The sequence below is a fragment of the Olea europaea genome, unplaced genomic scaffold (genome assembly GCF_002742605.1).
Source record: "Olea europaea var. sylvestris unplaced genomic scaffold, O_europaea_v1 scaffold1454, whole genome shotgun sequence".
NCBI classification, from domain to species: Eukaryota; Viridiplantae; Streptophyta; class Magnoliopsida; order Lamiales; family Oleaceae; genus Olea; species Olea europaea.
Window position 1 is genome coordinate 1 of NW_019232087.1, and position 13,663 is coordinate 13,663.

The 13,663-nt window shown below is 32.0% G+C and overlaps 1 protein-coding gene across 1 annotated transcript; it reads left to right on the forward strand.

The window, feature by feature from the left end:
• Positions 1-8,064: 8,064 nt before the first annotated feature.
• LOC111376116 (vacuolar-processing enzyme-like) lies at positions 8,065-13,663 on the forward strand. The gene is made up of 9 exons (XM_022999043.1): positions 8,065-8,356; positions 9,887-10,051; positions 10,139-10,295; positions 11,180-11,265; positions 11,355-11,554; positions 11,854-11,902; positions 12,021-12,233; positions 12,607-12,813; positions 13,226-13,663. Exons 1-9 carry the CDS (start codon positions 8,147-8,149, stop codon positions 13,406-13,408), a joined length of 1,470 nt encoding a protein of 489 aa, XP_022854811.1. The 5' UTR covers positions 8,065-8,146; the 3' UTR covers positions 13,409-13,663.

The window sequence follows — 13,663 nt, forward strand, 5'->3', positions numbered from 1 at the left end:
TGTTACACGTCTCCATAACTTACTCGCTCATATACTTCCGTTTGTTTAGATGCGATTTGCAACTTGCAACTTGCAACTTGCAAGATACTGCAAGATTCCATTATTAACGACAATAATAACTTATGTGTCCCTACCAGTGGATAGATGTGTTTAAATAATGTAGCTCCATATATTCCTCTAGAAGCCATTGTTGACAAACACCATATTTCACCATCAAAGTTACGTATAACACACACACTTCTAATTAGTTGTGGATTTTACCCAAGCAAATCTAACATTTTGATAAATTGGCAAAATATATTAGCCCCATTTGATACACATTAATGTAAAAATGAGAATGAAAAATATAATCGTTACGGGTGCCATTCAAGAGATAGAAATTCAACTATGGGGACTTTATGTGATGGATAACGATCATATTTTTTATTTTAATGGATAAATAACGAGAAACAAATGGAGGGCTAGAATTCGATTGAACAAATTTAGTCCATGTTTGTCATCCATTATATCACATTCTATTACATTATTTTTACTACAGTATTCATTTTCAACCACATATTTTTCATTAAAATAATATTATACACAAACTAGAAACATTTCCTTTTCCTTTTAACCACACATTTTTATCAATCTACTATTCCATAATACATTTTGAAAAATTAACGGGGCTTAAACACACCCTTAGTCTTTTGTCTGATAGAAATTAAAACCTCAAAGTCAATATATTAGAATCGGTCGAACAAATTTAGTCCCTATTTGTTAGAAGTTAAAATCTCAAAGTTAATAATTAATTTTAGCAATACATTTTATAGGATCCACTATTTTTAACCACACATATCATCAACTTCTATCAAAATCCAATAAAAATCTGATCTTAATCTTCACCAAACAGAAACTTATATTAAACCAATGTTCTAAAAAGTATAAAACATGACTAGGCATGGGGTGAAACTTCAAGCTTTACGAGCTTAAGAGAGCTATGCAGGACTTAGTTTTTCTTATTGTTAATATTATTTCAATTTTTTAAACGTTTCTAAAAATTATTTAATAATTAAAATAATACAAATCAAACATCTAGAACAATAAAATACTATATTTTTAATAATTCATGCCATTAATCAATTATATAATTTTCAAATTTTCGAAATGCAAAAATTAAAATATATTTCATAGTTTCAAAATTCAACTAAACAAATCTTACTTAATAGATTTATAGGAACTTCATACATGCATTTTGAGTCTGCGACAAAATAACGAGTCTCAATTTCATAATTATATTGTCTCAATATTCACTAATGGATTTGACACTCATCTCCCAAATATAAATATCATAATAGTAGTATTCCAAATTAAGCGAGTGGAATTGAACTATGTTCAAAACTCTCATAATAAGCAAATGTGGACCTAGCCCCTTGGGATCCATAGCACATGCCTGATAGCACGTGCATTGGTTGGATCTTGCTAATATATAGGTTATCTCTCTTTCCTTGTACTCCTTGATATCCAAACTTAAGCGTCAAACTTGAACTATATCAAGGGAACAATTAACTTTACATTTTCATCAATTTTTTATTCCAATATTTCAACATTTTTCAAGTTATAGCAAATCAGTTTTGGCCTTAATATCTCGTTCATTTGAAGTTAATTTTAAGGCGAGTATCTATTTTACGTAATAATTTTTTTGTTTGAGCCCCATTTTTTAGAAAGATAGAATTTATAACAGTGATTTTTTATAAAGTGTATGGTTAAAAGCAGTGGCGGATGCAAGTGGGTCGCCCTAGCTGGATTCTTCTGAACCATTGTCGGGTCTGTGAATCTGTGATGGAGGAGTTGCAGATTGATGCTAGTACGCACTTCGCCCTTGTTGGCTCCGGTTGCGCCTGTGATCCTGAATTATGTTTTGGCCTTTTTTTTTAATTGGGCTGGCCCAAATACAAAAGCCCAAATAGTAAAAAAAAAAAAAACCAAAATATTACCACAGACTCGGGCAGAGGTCCAGTTCCATTCCACTCTCCAGACTTCTCACATCGCTCCTGAATTCGCACTTCGCAGGCGATTTCAGAATCCAATTCCTTCCCGGTGAGCAACGAGCGTGAACAGCGTGCTAAAGCCAGAAGTCCCCACTGCAGCAAGGCGGAAGCCCGCAACCGCAACTCCCAATTGGTACGATTGTGAATTTGTATTTGTGAATCACTATCAATTTATCATTTCAATTTCAATTTTCGAGTATGACGTTAAATTGGGGCATATTTATTGTTTATGTTTAACTATTGGTTTTTTTTTTTTTTTTTTTTTTTTTTGAGTAATTTGTTATGCTCTCTCTCTCTGCCTATTTTGGTATTAATTTTTAGGGTTTTGATTTTTGAATTGCTTGCTTACAGCTTACTTACTGTTTGAGAATTTTGTTGAAATTGATTTTATTGTGATGTTTTCAGTTGGGCAATTTAGAGATTTGCGGTATTTTTAGGTTTTATCTATAAATAGTCCCATTCTTTTGACTTTTGATTTAAGTTTTTATGAATTGGTTTTATTGTGATTTAAGCTGGGCAATTTAGAGATTTGCGGTATTTTTAGGTTTTATTTGTAAATAGTCTCATCCTTTTGAGTTTTGATTTAAGTTTTTATGAATTAGTTTTATTGTGATTTAAGTTTGTATGAAGTGCTTATGGCTTTTAATAAATGGTGGAAACTGGAAAGTAAATAAGTAATGTTGTAATGGGAGAAGTTCAATAAGGAAAGTTGGGGCTTTTTAATAAATGGTGGAAAGTTTTTATGATGGTTAATAAATGGTTGAATTGTTGATTTTTTAATCAATTCTAATTGAAAATGAAATTGAGACATTTTGCAGATTATGGAATGATTTTTTCAATCGAAACGAAAGTCTATACCTAGTTCTAGTTGTGCTTCTAGTCTCGCCGCTACTTCTAGCCGAGCACTCGAGTTGTTAAATAACACAAAGAAATCTCGATCTCAATTGAATGTGGGTGATCTTATGTCTGATTTTAGTGCATTTACATATATATATTGAACTATATTTTCACATATATATAATTTCTAGATTTTAGTGCATTTACATATATATTGAATAATTTTTAATATTATTTAATCTAATTTTAATAAACGATCGGCCGTCGATCGGACGAGGATTTTATGATCGTTGATTGTCGACAATCAACAATCAAAGTCAACCTTCGCTTTAGCCGAACATTGATGTTAGATTCGCCACTGGTTAAAAGGTCAAAAAAAATTTTAAATTTACGTGTAAAATTTTTTTACTAAGAGCATGTATAATTAAAAGAGAGTTGAAAAATAAAAATGAAATTTTAAGAAATGAGGTTTAAAAACTGACAAAATATGCTTGTCCTATGTTAAAATTATTGGTAAAAAATGATCAATATCTTGCAATTTTCAACTAGTATCACTTGAGAAAATCTTTGCCAAGATCAAAGAAAGTCACAAATGAAGACCACAAAAAGGAAAAAGCAATTAGCTGCTATACGTCTTCATAATTTACTCATATACTTCCATTCGTTTAATTGCTTAGATACGACTTGCAAGATACCATAGATTCCATTATTATCGATGATAATGACTTATTTGTCCCTACCAACGGACAGACGTATTTAAATAATGTAGATTCCTCTAGAAGCCATTGTTGACAAGCATCATATTTCACCATCAAAGTTACGTATATCACACTCAACGCACACTCTTATAATTGGTTGTGAATTTTACCCAAGCAAATCTAACATTTTGATAAATTGGCAAAATATATTAGAATTCAGCTGAACAAATTTAGCCCCTATTTGTCATTCATTATATTACATTTACTACAGTATTCATTTTTAACCACATATTTTTTATTAAAATAATATTATATACAAACTAAAAATATTTCATTTTTTTAACCACATTTCTATCAATTTACTATTTCATAATACATTTTGAAAAATTAAAGGGGATCAAACACACCCTTAGTCTTTTGTCTCTGTTCGAAATTGAAACCAAGATTTTAATTCAAGTCAAAATCAATAATGAATTTTAACCATATATTTTATAAAATCCACAATTTTTCAACCACGCATATCATCAATTTCTATCAAAATTTACTAAAAATCTGATTTTAATCTTAACCAAACAGGGGCTTAGATTAAACCAGTGTTCTAAAAAACCGCGCCATTCTACTCCAAAAGTCAAGCCAGTGCCACTGTTTCTTCTCAAGCATCAACGTCAAAGAGCGAGAGTGTCATCCTTACCAAAAGGTAAGGTGACAGGCGAAACTAAACTCCTGTAGCTAAAAAGATTGGTTGCAATATGAGCAGTGCCCCTCACTCTACCCTACCGCCTATAGGCTGAAACTTCAAGCTTTACAAGCTTAAGCAAGCCAAGGCAAAATTTAGACGTAAAAAAGCGTTTTTTAATTTTAATATTATTTTAAATTTTTAAAGCATTTTAAAAATTGTTTAATAACTAAAATGAAACAATCAAACATCTAGAAAAATAAAATACTATATTTATTTAATAATTCCCACCATTAGTCAATTATTCAATTTTTGAAATATAAAATATAAAATATCTTTTATAGTTTTAATTTTCAACTGGACAAATCCCACTGAATAGATTTATAGGAACTTCGTGCATATTTTTTGAGTTTAGAATAAAATAACTAGTCTCAAGATCATAATTACATAACGAAGATAGCACCATAACTTAAATATTATTTAATTATTTAGATAAAGTCATTTTAGCTTTTGTACAGATAAAATATTTTAAAAACTTGAAATTAAAGTAAAATGAAACGTTTTTTAAGGGCTTGTTCGGTAGTAAATATGAAAATTGATTTTTTGACCGTTAGAGGAGAAGTGAGTCCCACCTGTGAAAAAATAAGTCAAAAGTAACAATCGAAATAGTGAAATAACAGTAAAAAAATTGATTTTTTAAAGTGAAAAATCAATATCAAATATGCACTAAAAAATAAATAAAAATTAAGGCCCTGTTTGGTACCCATTTTTTTCAAAATGCATTTTTCTCTCTCTTCATTTCAACCACACATTCTTTATTAAAATAATATTACACGTAAATCAAAAACTTTTCTTTATTTTTCAACCACACATTTCCCATCAATTTACTATTCAAAAATGCATTTTTACATATTAATATCTTCCAAACACCCTCTAATAAGATAAAGTCAAATAAAAGACTTCTTAAAAAGGAGAAAAAAAACTAATAAAGTGCATCTGGAAAGATGAAGAGAGGAAGGAATTTTGTAGAAAAGAAAATGGGTGAAATATTTTTTTTTTTAAATGAGTGGTTGAAAAAGAAAGAAAAATTTTCTATTTACGTGTAATATTATTTTTGAAAGATTATGTGATTAAAAATAGGAAAGAGAAAAATGAAATGTAGTGAAAATTAACGGGAGCAAAACGGGATCTCAATTGTCTAAGAATTGGCAAAAAAAAAAGTCTAAACCTAGGCGGCATGACCTAGGTATTTTACTCGAATTTCAAGCCTAGGCGGCATGACCTAGGTAAGCCTTTTAGAAAATTGAATTAAACCCATGTTTTAATTGAAAAGCAAGATGACCAACATAAACAAGCAACCAATACGAGTATCCAATCTCCACCGTAAGCGTGCAGATTCATTTCAACGAGCTCAGATCCTGTACTGCCGATTCCTGCGTATGACCTATAAATGATTTGTACGTGCCTCAGAGCCGTACTATACAACCATTAAAAGGATATTTCGGGAGGATTAAAATTAATTTTTTAAGTAAATTGTGAAATAAATTTTTAAAATATGTGATTGAAAAATTTTAAAATTCGGGGAAGATGTGATTAATATTGATTGCTTGAGTTTCACTTAAATTAAAATCAAATTTTAATCAAAATCAAGCAGGCTCTACCTGTTGTCTTTAATTGAAATTGTGATTAAATTTTTTAAAAGTCCTTTCAAATTCAAATATTTTAAATTAGAAAAATTCTACTTGTACATAATTATTGCACATAATGGTGTCCATAATGTGATGTGGCAAGCATCCTATTGTTGATGTTCAAGTGTGAAATTTGAATTAAAAGTTGGATCCAGTATCACGTGTAATTATGGATACCATTATATAAACAATTATGTACATGTAGCACTTCCCTTTAAATTGAGGCCTTGTTTGGTAGTCTTTTTTTCAAAATGTATTTTTCTCTATCTTCTTTTCAATCACGCATTCTTTATTAAAATAATATTATACGTAAATCAAAAACTTTTCCTTATTTCTCAACCACACATTTCACATCAATTTACTATTCTAAAATACTTTTTTACATAAAAATACCTATCAAGCACCCCCTAAAATTTTAATCCTTATTTTGTCATCATTATTTCCAAAATACACTCTTTCATCGATCATTTTTAACTACACATTATTCAATAAAATAATATTACAAGCAAAAAAATTTCTTATTTTTTAATCACATTCGTCATCAAAATACTATTCCAAAATGCATTTGAGACAAAAATAGGGCTCGAATACACTGTTAATAAAATTCATTAAAGTCTGCTTGTGTCCCAACTAATATTTTAGGGAATTTGAATATAATCCTTTAAAATATAGATATTTTCAATAACTCATGAATTTATTAGGATTTAAAAATTTCAATTATTAAATTAATTTAAAAATATTTGGATGTATAGCTTAAAAAGGAACTCTTTGACGAATTTTAAAATTCCTTTGAAATTAAAGTCTACCCAACTAAAATTTTAATGAAATCTTTTAAAATTTAAGCATCTCAATAATTTATGAATTTAAAATGATTTCATTAATAAAGAAGATTTCATTCAAGGACACCTTAATAGTGTAAATGTACAGTCACTATACATTTTATAGGAGCAAGTTAGTCCTCAACATTTGAAACATCACCCGTACTTTCTCGGACAATTGAATCTTAGTAAGGTTGAGCATTTTTATTCGAAATTCTAGTTAAAATTCAATCGGTCTTAGTTCTCAAGATCAAGAACCAAACAATTCTAGTTCAATTCTTAGATCTACTTCAATTCAATTTTAAAATTATATATATATTTTTTATGACTTTCAATTATACCAATCATTAATTTATATGACTTCAAATAAAACGATTCAAAATAATTTATGCTCACTTGAATATAGCTCGTGAATTAAACAACAGTTTAAACCTTACAATTATTTTAAGTACAAAATGGAATCAAACAAAATTGAAGCATTTCATTCTGGTTTAGTTCAATTCCATTGATAAAATTTATATTGAAAATCACCGATTAGTGATGGCAACGTGGCTGGGCTGGGCGGGGCAATTTTCTTGCCCCGTTTAATTTTTTTTTTTAAATTTCGAATTTAATAAAATACGGATAACATTCAAGTTGAACTTTTAATAAAGAATGCTCTTACTTTATGTAAATTTAAGTTTTTGTTTTGGGATAAAATTATTTATAGTGTAAAATGATTTTTAGATAATGTGTGAATAAAAAATATGAAAAAATTATAGGTCTACATGTAAATTATGTTATTAAAAAAATTGTGATAGGAAATAAGTTTAAATAAAAAGCGATTTTGAAATATGTTGCATAGATGAACTCTATATTTATATATATATATATAAAAAGAATTTCATGGGGTGGATGTCCCGCGGGGCGGGTTTTTTTGCCCCATTCGGGGCGTGGCGGGATAAATTGCCATCACTATCACCAATTTAAATTAGAAAAAATTGGACTCTGAAAAAATACAAATCTTCATAAAAATACCACATAATCACGTCATTTCCAATTTTATGAAAATAGATTTCGATGGTATCTCTAACTTTGAAGTGAGATACGTTTTCACGAGGATCACGAGAAAATTCACCAAAAATTGAACAATACTTATTATCTATTATACCTCTCATAAAATGTTGGAATCAACTTGTCATGGAGACAATATATACAGGACCAATCGTAAAATTTTTTCTTAAACAAAATCTAATTGGAATGAATTGCACATATCCCTAACGTAGGAGATCCCGCCCCGCGCATCCCTTTGCATTTACGTTTTGCCTATATAAACATCGACAACTCATCTTCCTTTTTCTACAAAAAAAAATATATTTATTATTAAAACTTAAAAGATTCATCATCGCCGGGGAAGATCATGATGAGTTACGCCGCCGGTGTTCTTTTCCTCTTCTCACTCTCGATCGCGTCTATCTCCGATGGTCGGGATATAATTAAACTGCCATCAGAAGCTCTTGAAATCTCGGGCAACGGCGGTGCCGGTGCCGGTGCCGATGAAGATTCTACAGGGACCAGATGGGCTGTCCTGCTTGCTGGGTCCAGTGGCTACTGGAATTACAGGCACCAGGTTATCATTAGCCCTTCTAACAATTTATTTATTTTAGTTACTTTTTCAGTCAGACGTGACAAGAAGCTGGACTTTAATAGGGATAGATCTGGTTTTAGTTTTGATTTTCTTGCTGAAAATTTGAATTGAGACATCAGCTGACACATTGTAATTTTCATTCCTTTTGTCCATTGCTGATCATACATATGTGTGTGTTGAAAATTCAAAATATCTTTTTATTTCTTAATTTTTAAATCAAAATATTTAATTTTATTATTTTTATTTTGTTTTGAAAGCCAAAATATCTTCAGTTGTTTGTCCGTAATAAATGTAGGAACTCAGCCGACCCAAATGGAAAAGTTAATAATTAGTTTTGTTTTCCAGTTACTGAACTAAAATGAAATTGTTTAAGACGGTACGACTGTGTAGTTTGTCAAATAAAGCCAGGCTTAAAAACAGGGAGGAAGGAGATCGAGTGATTTGGCAGCAAGTGATTGGTGTTTTTTGTTTTAATTTTTCGATCAAATCACGGGTTGACATGTCTCTCACCCGTTTTTTAACCTGTATGTGTAGCATGATTCTTGCTTGTCATGGAGTTATGTTTACATCTTGAATTAATCTACTTGTACAAACTTTGTAAGTTTATTTAGGCCCTGTTTGGGCCTATTTTTTGACCTAAAAAATTGATTTTTTGACCGTTATTTCACTATTCCAGCACTTCTTCCCTCTCTAGCACTTCTTCTCTCATAGGGGATCCCACTTTTCTCCTAACGGTCAAAAAATCAATTCTCAAAATCACTCCCAAACAGGCTCTTACAAATTAAGTGTTAACAAATTTTAGGCCATTGATTTCACAAATTGTTTTTGAAATAATTGGTCTAAATGTTGATAACACATACTTTGTAAACCAAGTTTGTCAGTTTGTACAAATGGCACAATTCTTACATCTTATGTGAGACCTTTCACTAAGGCCCCGTTTGGTAAAAATCAATTCTCAAAATCCCTACCAAACGGGGCCTAACTCTTCTTTTACTTGTTTTGTTTAATCCTTTACGTGGAGGACCACTTTGATATTAACACTATCATGTGCACGGAACATCAAGAAATAATATTTCACTTGGGAACAGTTTTCAAAGACTCTGTGACAATCATTTTGCAATTTTTTAATAAACTGAGAAAAGAATGAAGAAAACAAAAACAAACTGAAAAATAGATCTGGACGAGCAGATTTCACCATATTGCCGAAATCTATACACTTGTTCCAAGATATTAATCATTAATCATTTCATATTCTGGCTGTTGGTACCTTATACTTGAAAAATGTAAAATTCTTGTACTGGACACCCAAATAATGGGAAATAAGACCTTTTATAACTTTTTGGTGGAACTACAAATACTCGAAACACAAAATGTTCACTTGGAATCCTACCTTTAATCAGAGGATCCCAACCATACAGACAAAAAGGTTTCAATATTAAAATTACATAAAAGTACCTATTGCTATTGCCATTGCTGTTTTCATTTTAATATAAGGATGTACATTTTTTTTAGGCTGATATATGCCATGCGTATCAACTCCTCAAAAAAGGTGGTCTCAAAGATGAAAATATTGTAGTCTTCATGTATGATGACATTGCTTATGATAGCGAGAATCCTAGGCCTGGAGTCATAATTAACAGCCCCCATGGTGCAGATGTTTATAAAGGAGTCCCAAAGGTTTGTTTTATTCTTGAATATGTAAGTAGATTGTGGAATGTTGAAACTGAATTTCCTTTTCCTCATGAACTGATTTTCTTGAGACAGGATTATGTTGGAGATGATGTTACTGTTAATAATTTTTTGGCTGTAATCCTGGGAAATAGAGCTGCACTCACTGGAGGTAGTGGAAAGGTTGTGGATAGCGGTCCAAATGATCATATCTTCATATTTTATTCCGATCATGGTGCTCCTGGAACGCTAGGTGAGTAGCTCTCATATGACGCTCTTCTTTTTATTTGGCCCTTTATTGGCTTATGTTTTTCGATACATACTAATGTATTTTAATGGAATGAACCTTGTGGTATTAATTTATTTTATGTAGAAAATAGTATTTTGCATTTTGTTCTTGAAATTGACACAAACTTTATTGACAGTAGTTCCTTCTATATATGTTTTAGTATCTTTTGGTAGGTGTAGCACTAGAATGGTTTAATGTAGCTAACTTGTGCATTATTACCTATAGTGTATAATATCATACTTGTTATTATTGTTTGTCTCGAGTTTTCATAGCGGACAATTTCAAGAGTATATATTGTTTCAAACTCTTTATTTTCATTATGCAACTCAAGTCAATTTAAGTACTCTTTGTTAGTCGTCTGGAGCTGACTAACTGTATCCTTATCCTGCATTGTGCTGTATACAACACCTAACTCTTAGTTCTTAAGACATCTGGAGGTAAGTCTACATCCCATACAATTTATAAGCAATGGCCTGAAGAATCCGAAATATGTTGTTTTGGGCAGATGCCATAGTGTATCAACATGGAATGGATTACTGCCAAGAAGGAAATTAGAGAAGTTTTAAATTGCAATATAGATCACTGACCTATGTCATTTATCTCAAAACTACCTTATACCTTTTGTTATTCCCTTTCTTTCTTTGTTTTTTCATTTTTTTGATAGGTCCCTTTCTTTTTTGTGGTGTGAAGAATAATTGGTATTTGCAAAAATTAGTGGTCTTTTAGAAGTCTACTTTCCTACTTTGTCATTTCATTTGGATACTACTAAAACTTGAATTCACTTTTAGTTTTCTAAGAGATACTAGTTATACGAGTTGCTTATTTATTTTGTTCTCATATGTTGTCAGGGATGCCTACCAGTCCTTACCTCTATGCGGATGATCTGATAGATGCTCTGAAAAAGAAGCACGCATCTGGGACATATAAACGCTTGGTAAATTTTATTATAAATTTCATTGGACAAGTAAAATATTTTCCAGTCAAGCAAGAACTACAATTTTGCTGTTTTCTCCCCTTAAATAGGTATTTTACCTTGAAGCTTGTGAATCTGGAAGTATCTTTGAGGGTCTTCTTCCTGAAGGCATGAATATATATGCAACCACTGCATCCAATGCGGAAGAGAGCAGTTGGGCAACCTATTGCCCAGGAGACTATCCTAGTCCTCCACCCGAATACGAAACCTGCTTGGGTGACTTGTATAGTGTTGCCTGGATGGAGGACAGGTGTGCATTACTTTTTTATTGTGTCAATCATCATTAAAAGATCAACATAGGTATCGGGAAAAAATTATTTGCATCATTAGTTGAGATAGTTGGATTGTTCAAGCTTTATCTGCTGGAAGCAGAAATATTAATTAACCAAAAGCAGATTTGGTAACATTATATAGTGGATAAATTAAAGGAAAAGAATAAGGTTATCTTGATAATAATATAATTTTGAGGGGTTATGACTAGAGTATTTATTGACCGTATTTGGCTTTTTGTTCGTTAATTGACATTCAAATCTCTGTCTTCATGAGCAGTGATATACACAATCTGCGGACTGAAACTTTGAAGCAACAATACCAAGTGGTAAGATCATGAGGCCAGCTATATGATCAACTTGAGCAGTTTGTTTAAACTAGTTCCCCTTAGGCATCATTTGTCCCTTTGCTTGTGTCTTATGGATTTATTATGTTGGCATTTTCAGGTCAAAAAGAGAACTTCAAATGATAATTCTTACTACGACGGATCCCATGTCATGCAATATGGTGATCTACAGCTAAGCTTGGAGCATCTTTTCGTGTATATGGGTTCAAATCCCGCAAACGATAATTTCACCTTTGTGGATGACAATTCCCTGCGGCCATCTTCAAAAGCCGTTAACCAGAGAGATGCTGAACTTTTGCATTTCTGGAATAAGGTATGCACGGCTTTTGTTTTTACAACATCGACTCCTCTTTATGCTTCAATATTTGTTTCTAGATGGTAGCTTTTGGGGTTAATGTGCAGACATTGTGTAGAAGCTCCAAGAATTGAAACAATGTAATGTGCACCATAGTTTGCTTAAAAAATCAGATGCAAACATATATAAACTTATATGTAATAAATATGAATCAAATTTTTTACATTCATTTGCCGTAATTCGTCCTTCAATTTGTTGTGTATGTATAATTGACTGGTGCTGGATATATTCATCCCATGACACTGTTGATTCGAGAGTGAGTTTCAAGTTTGGATATATCATCAGCTTTTTTGGGCAAATCTTATTTACTCACCCTTATCCCACGTGGCAGTTCCTCAAGGCTCCTGAAGGGTCTGCTAGGAAATTTGAAGCTCAAAAACAGCTTGCCGAAATTATGGCACACAGAGCACACGTTGACAGCAGTATGAAACTTATTGGAAAACTTCTGTTCGGAATCGAGAAAGGTCCTGAAGTATTGAAGACCATTCGGTCTGCTGGAAAGCCTCTTGTTGATGACTGGAGCTGCCTTAAATCGCTGGTAACGTTCATAGCTCATTCACCACACTAGTACCATATGTATCCAATCTACTTAGTTTTACTTATTCTCGGTAAATTTGATGAGATAATTTCACATGATATCGAAGCATGTAGAAGTCCCGGGATCATGTATCGCTGCCACTCATTCAGGATGTTAAAGTGAAAAACTTGACCAATCTGGCTCCTTAAGGGGCTGGGTTGAAGACTAAATTTAAACAAACAGAAGTCCCATTTCTAATAGGACCAAGGACCACAGTACATTTCTTATGACACTACTTCTACTTGCTAGCCCTTTTAGACAAGGGGGCAGTAAAATTCAAATATTTTCTTCTTAGAATATATTGATTAACTCCATAAACTGGACAAAAGCATGTCATTTTTACAATTATTATCGAGCATAATTTCCCGTGCAGGTCAGAACATTTGAGCAGCATTGTGGGTCACTGTCCCAGTACGGAATGAAACATATGCGTGCCATTGCTAACATCTGCAATGCCGGCATTGGGAGGGACCAGATGGCTGAGGCAGCAGCACAAGCTTGTGTCAGCTTCCCTTCTAATTCTTGGAGCTCTCTCCACAGGGGCTTCAGTGCATAATTGCTGCAGAATCCTCCATGGAAAGATGCATAGGTGACAGGACCTCCCATATATGTAATAGTTTGATTCAGGGGCGGTGGGGGACCCTTAAGGTTGGAGTTCAATCTTTACATGTATGTATATATATTGCTATCATGAAGTGAACTTAATGATTTAGTGGCTTTATTGTAAGTGCGACTGAGTGGCACACCTATCTGCTTGATCTCTGTTTTATGTAAATAATGTTAGTTATTATATGCATTAAGTTGTTACTAA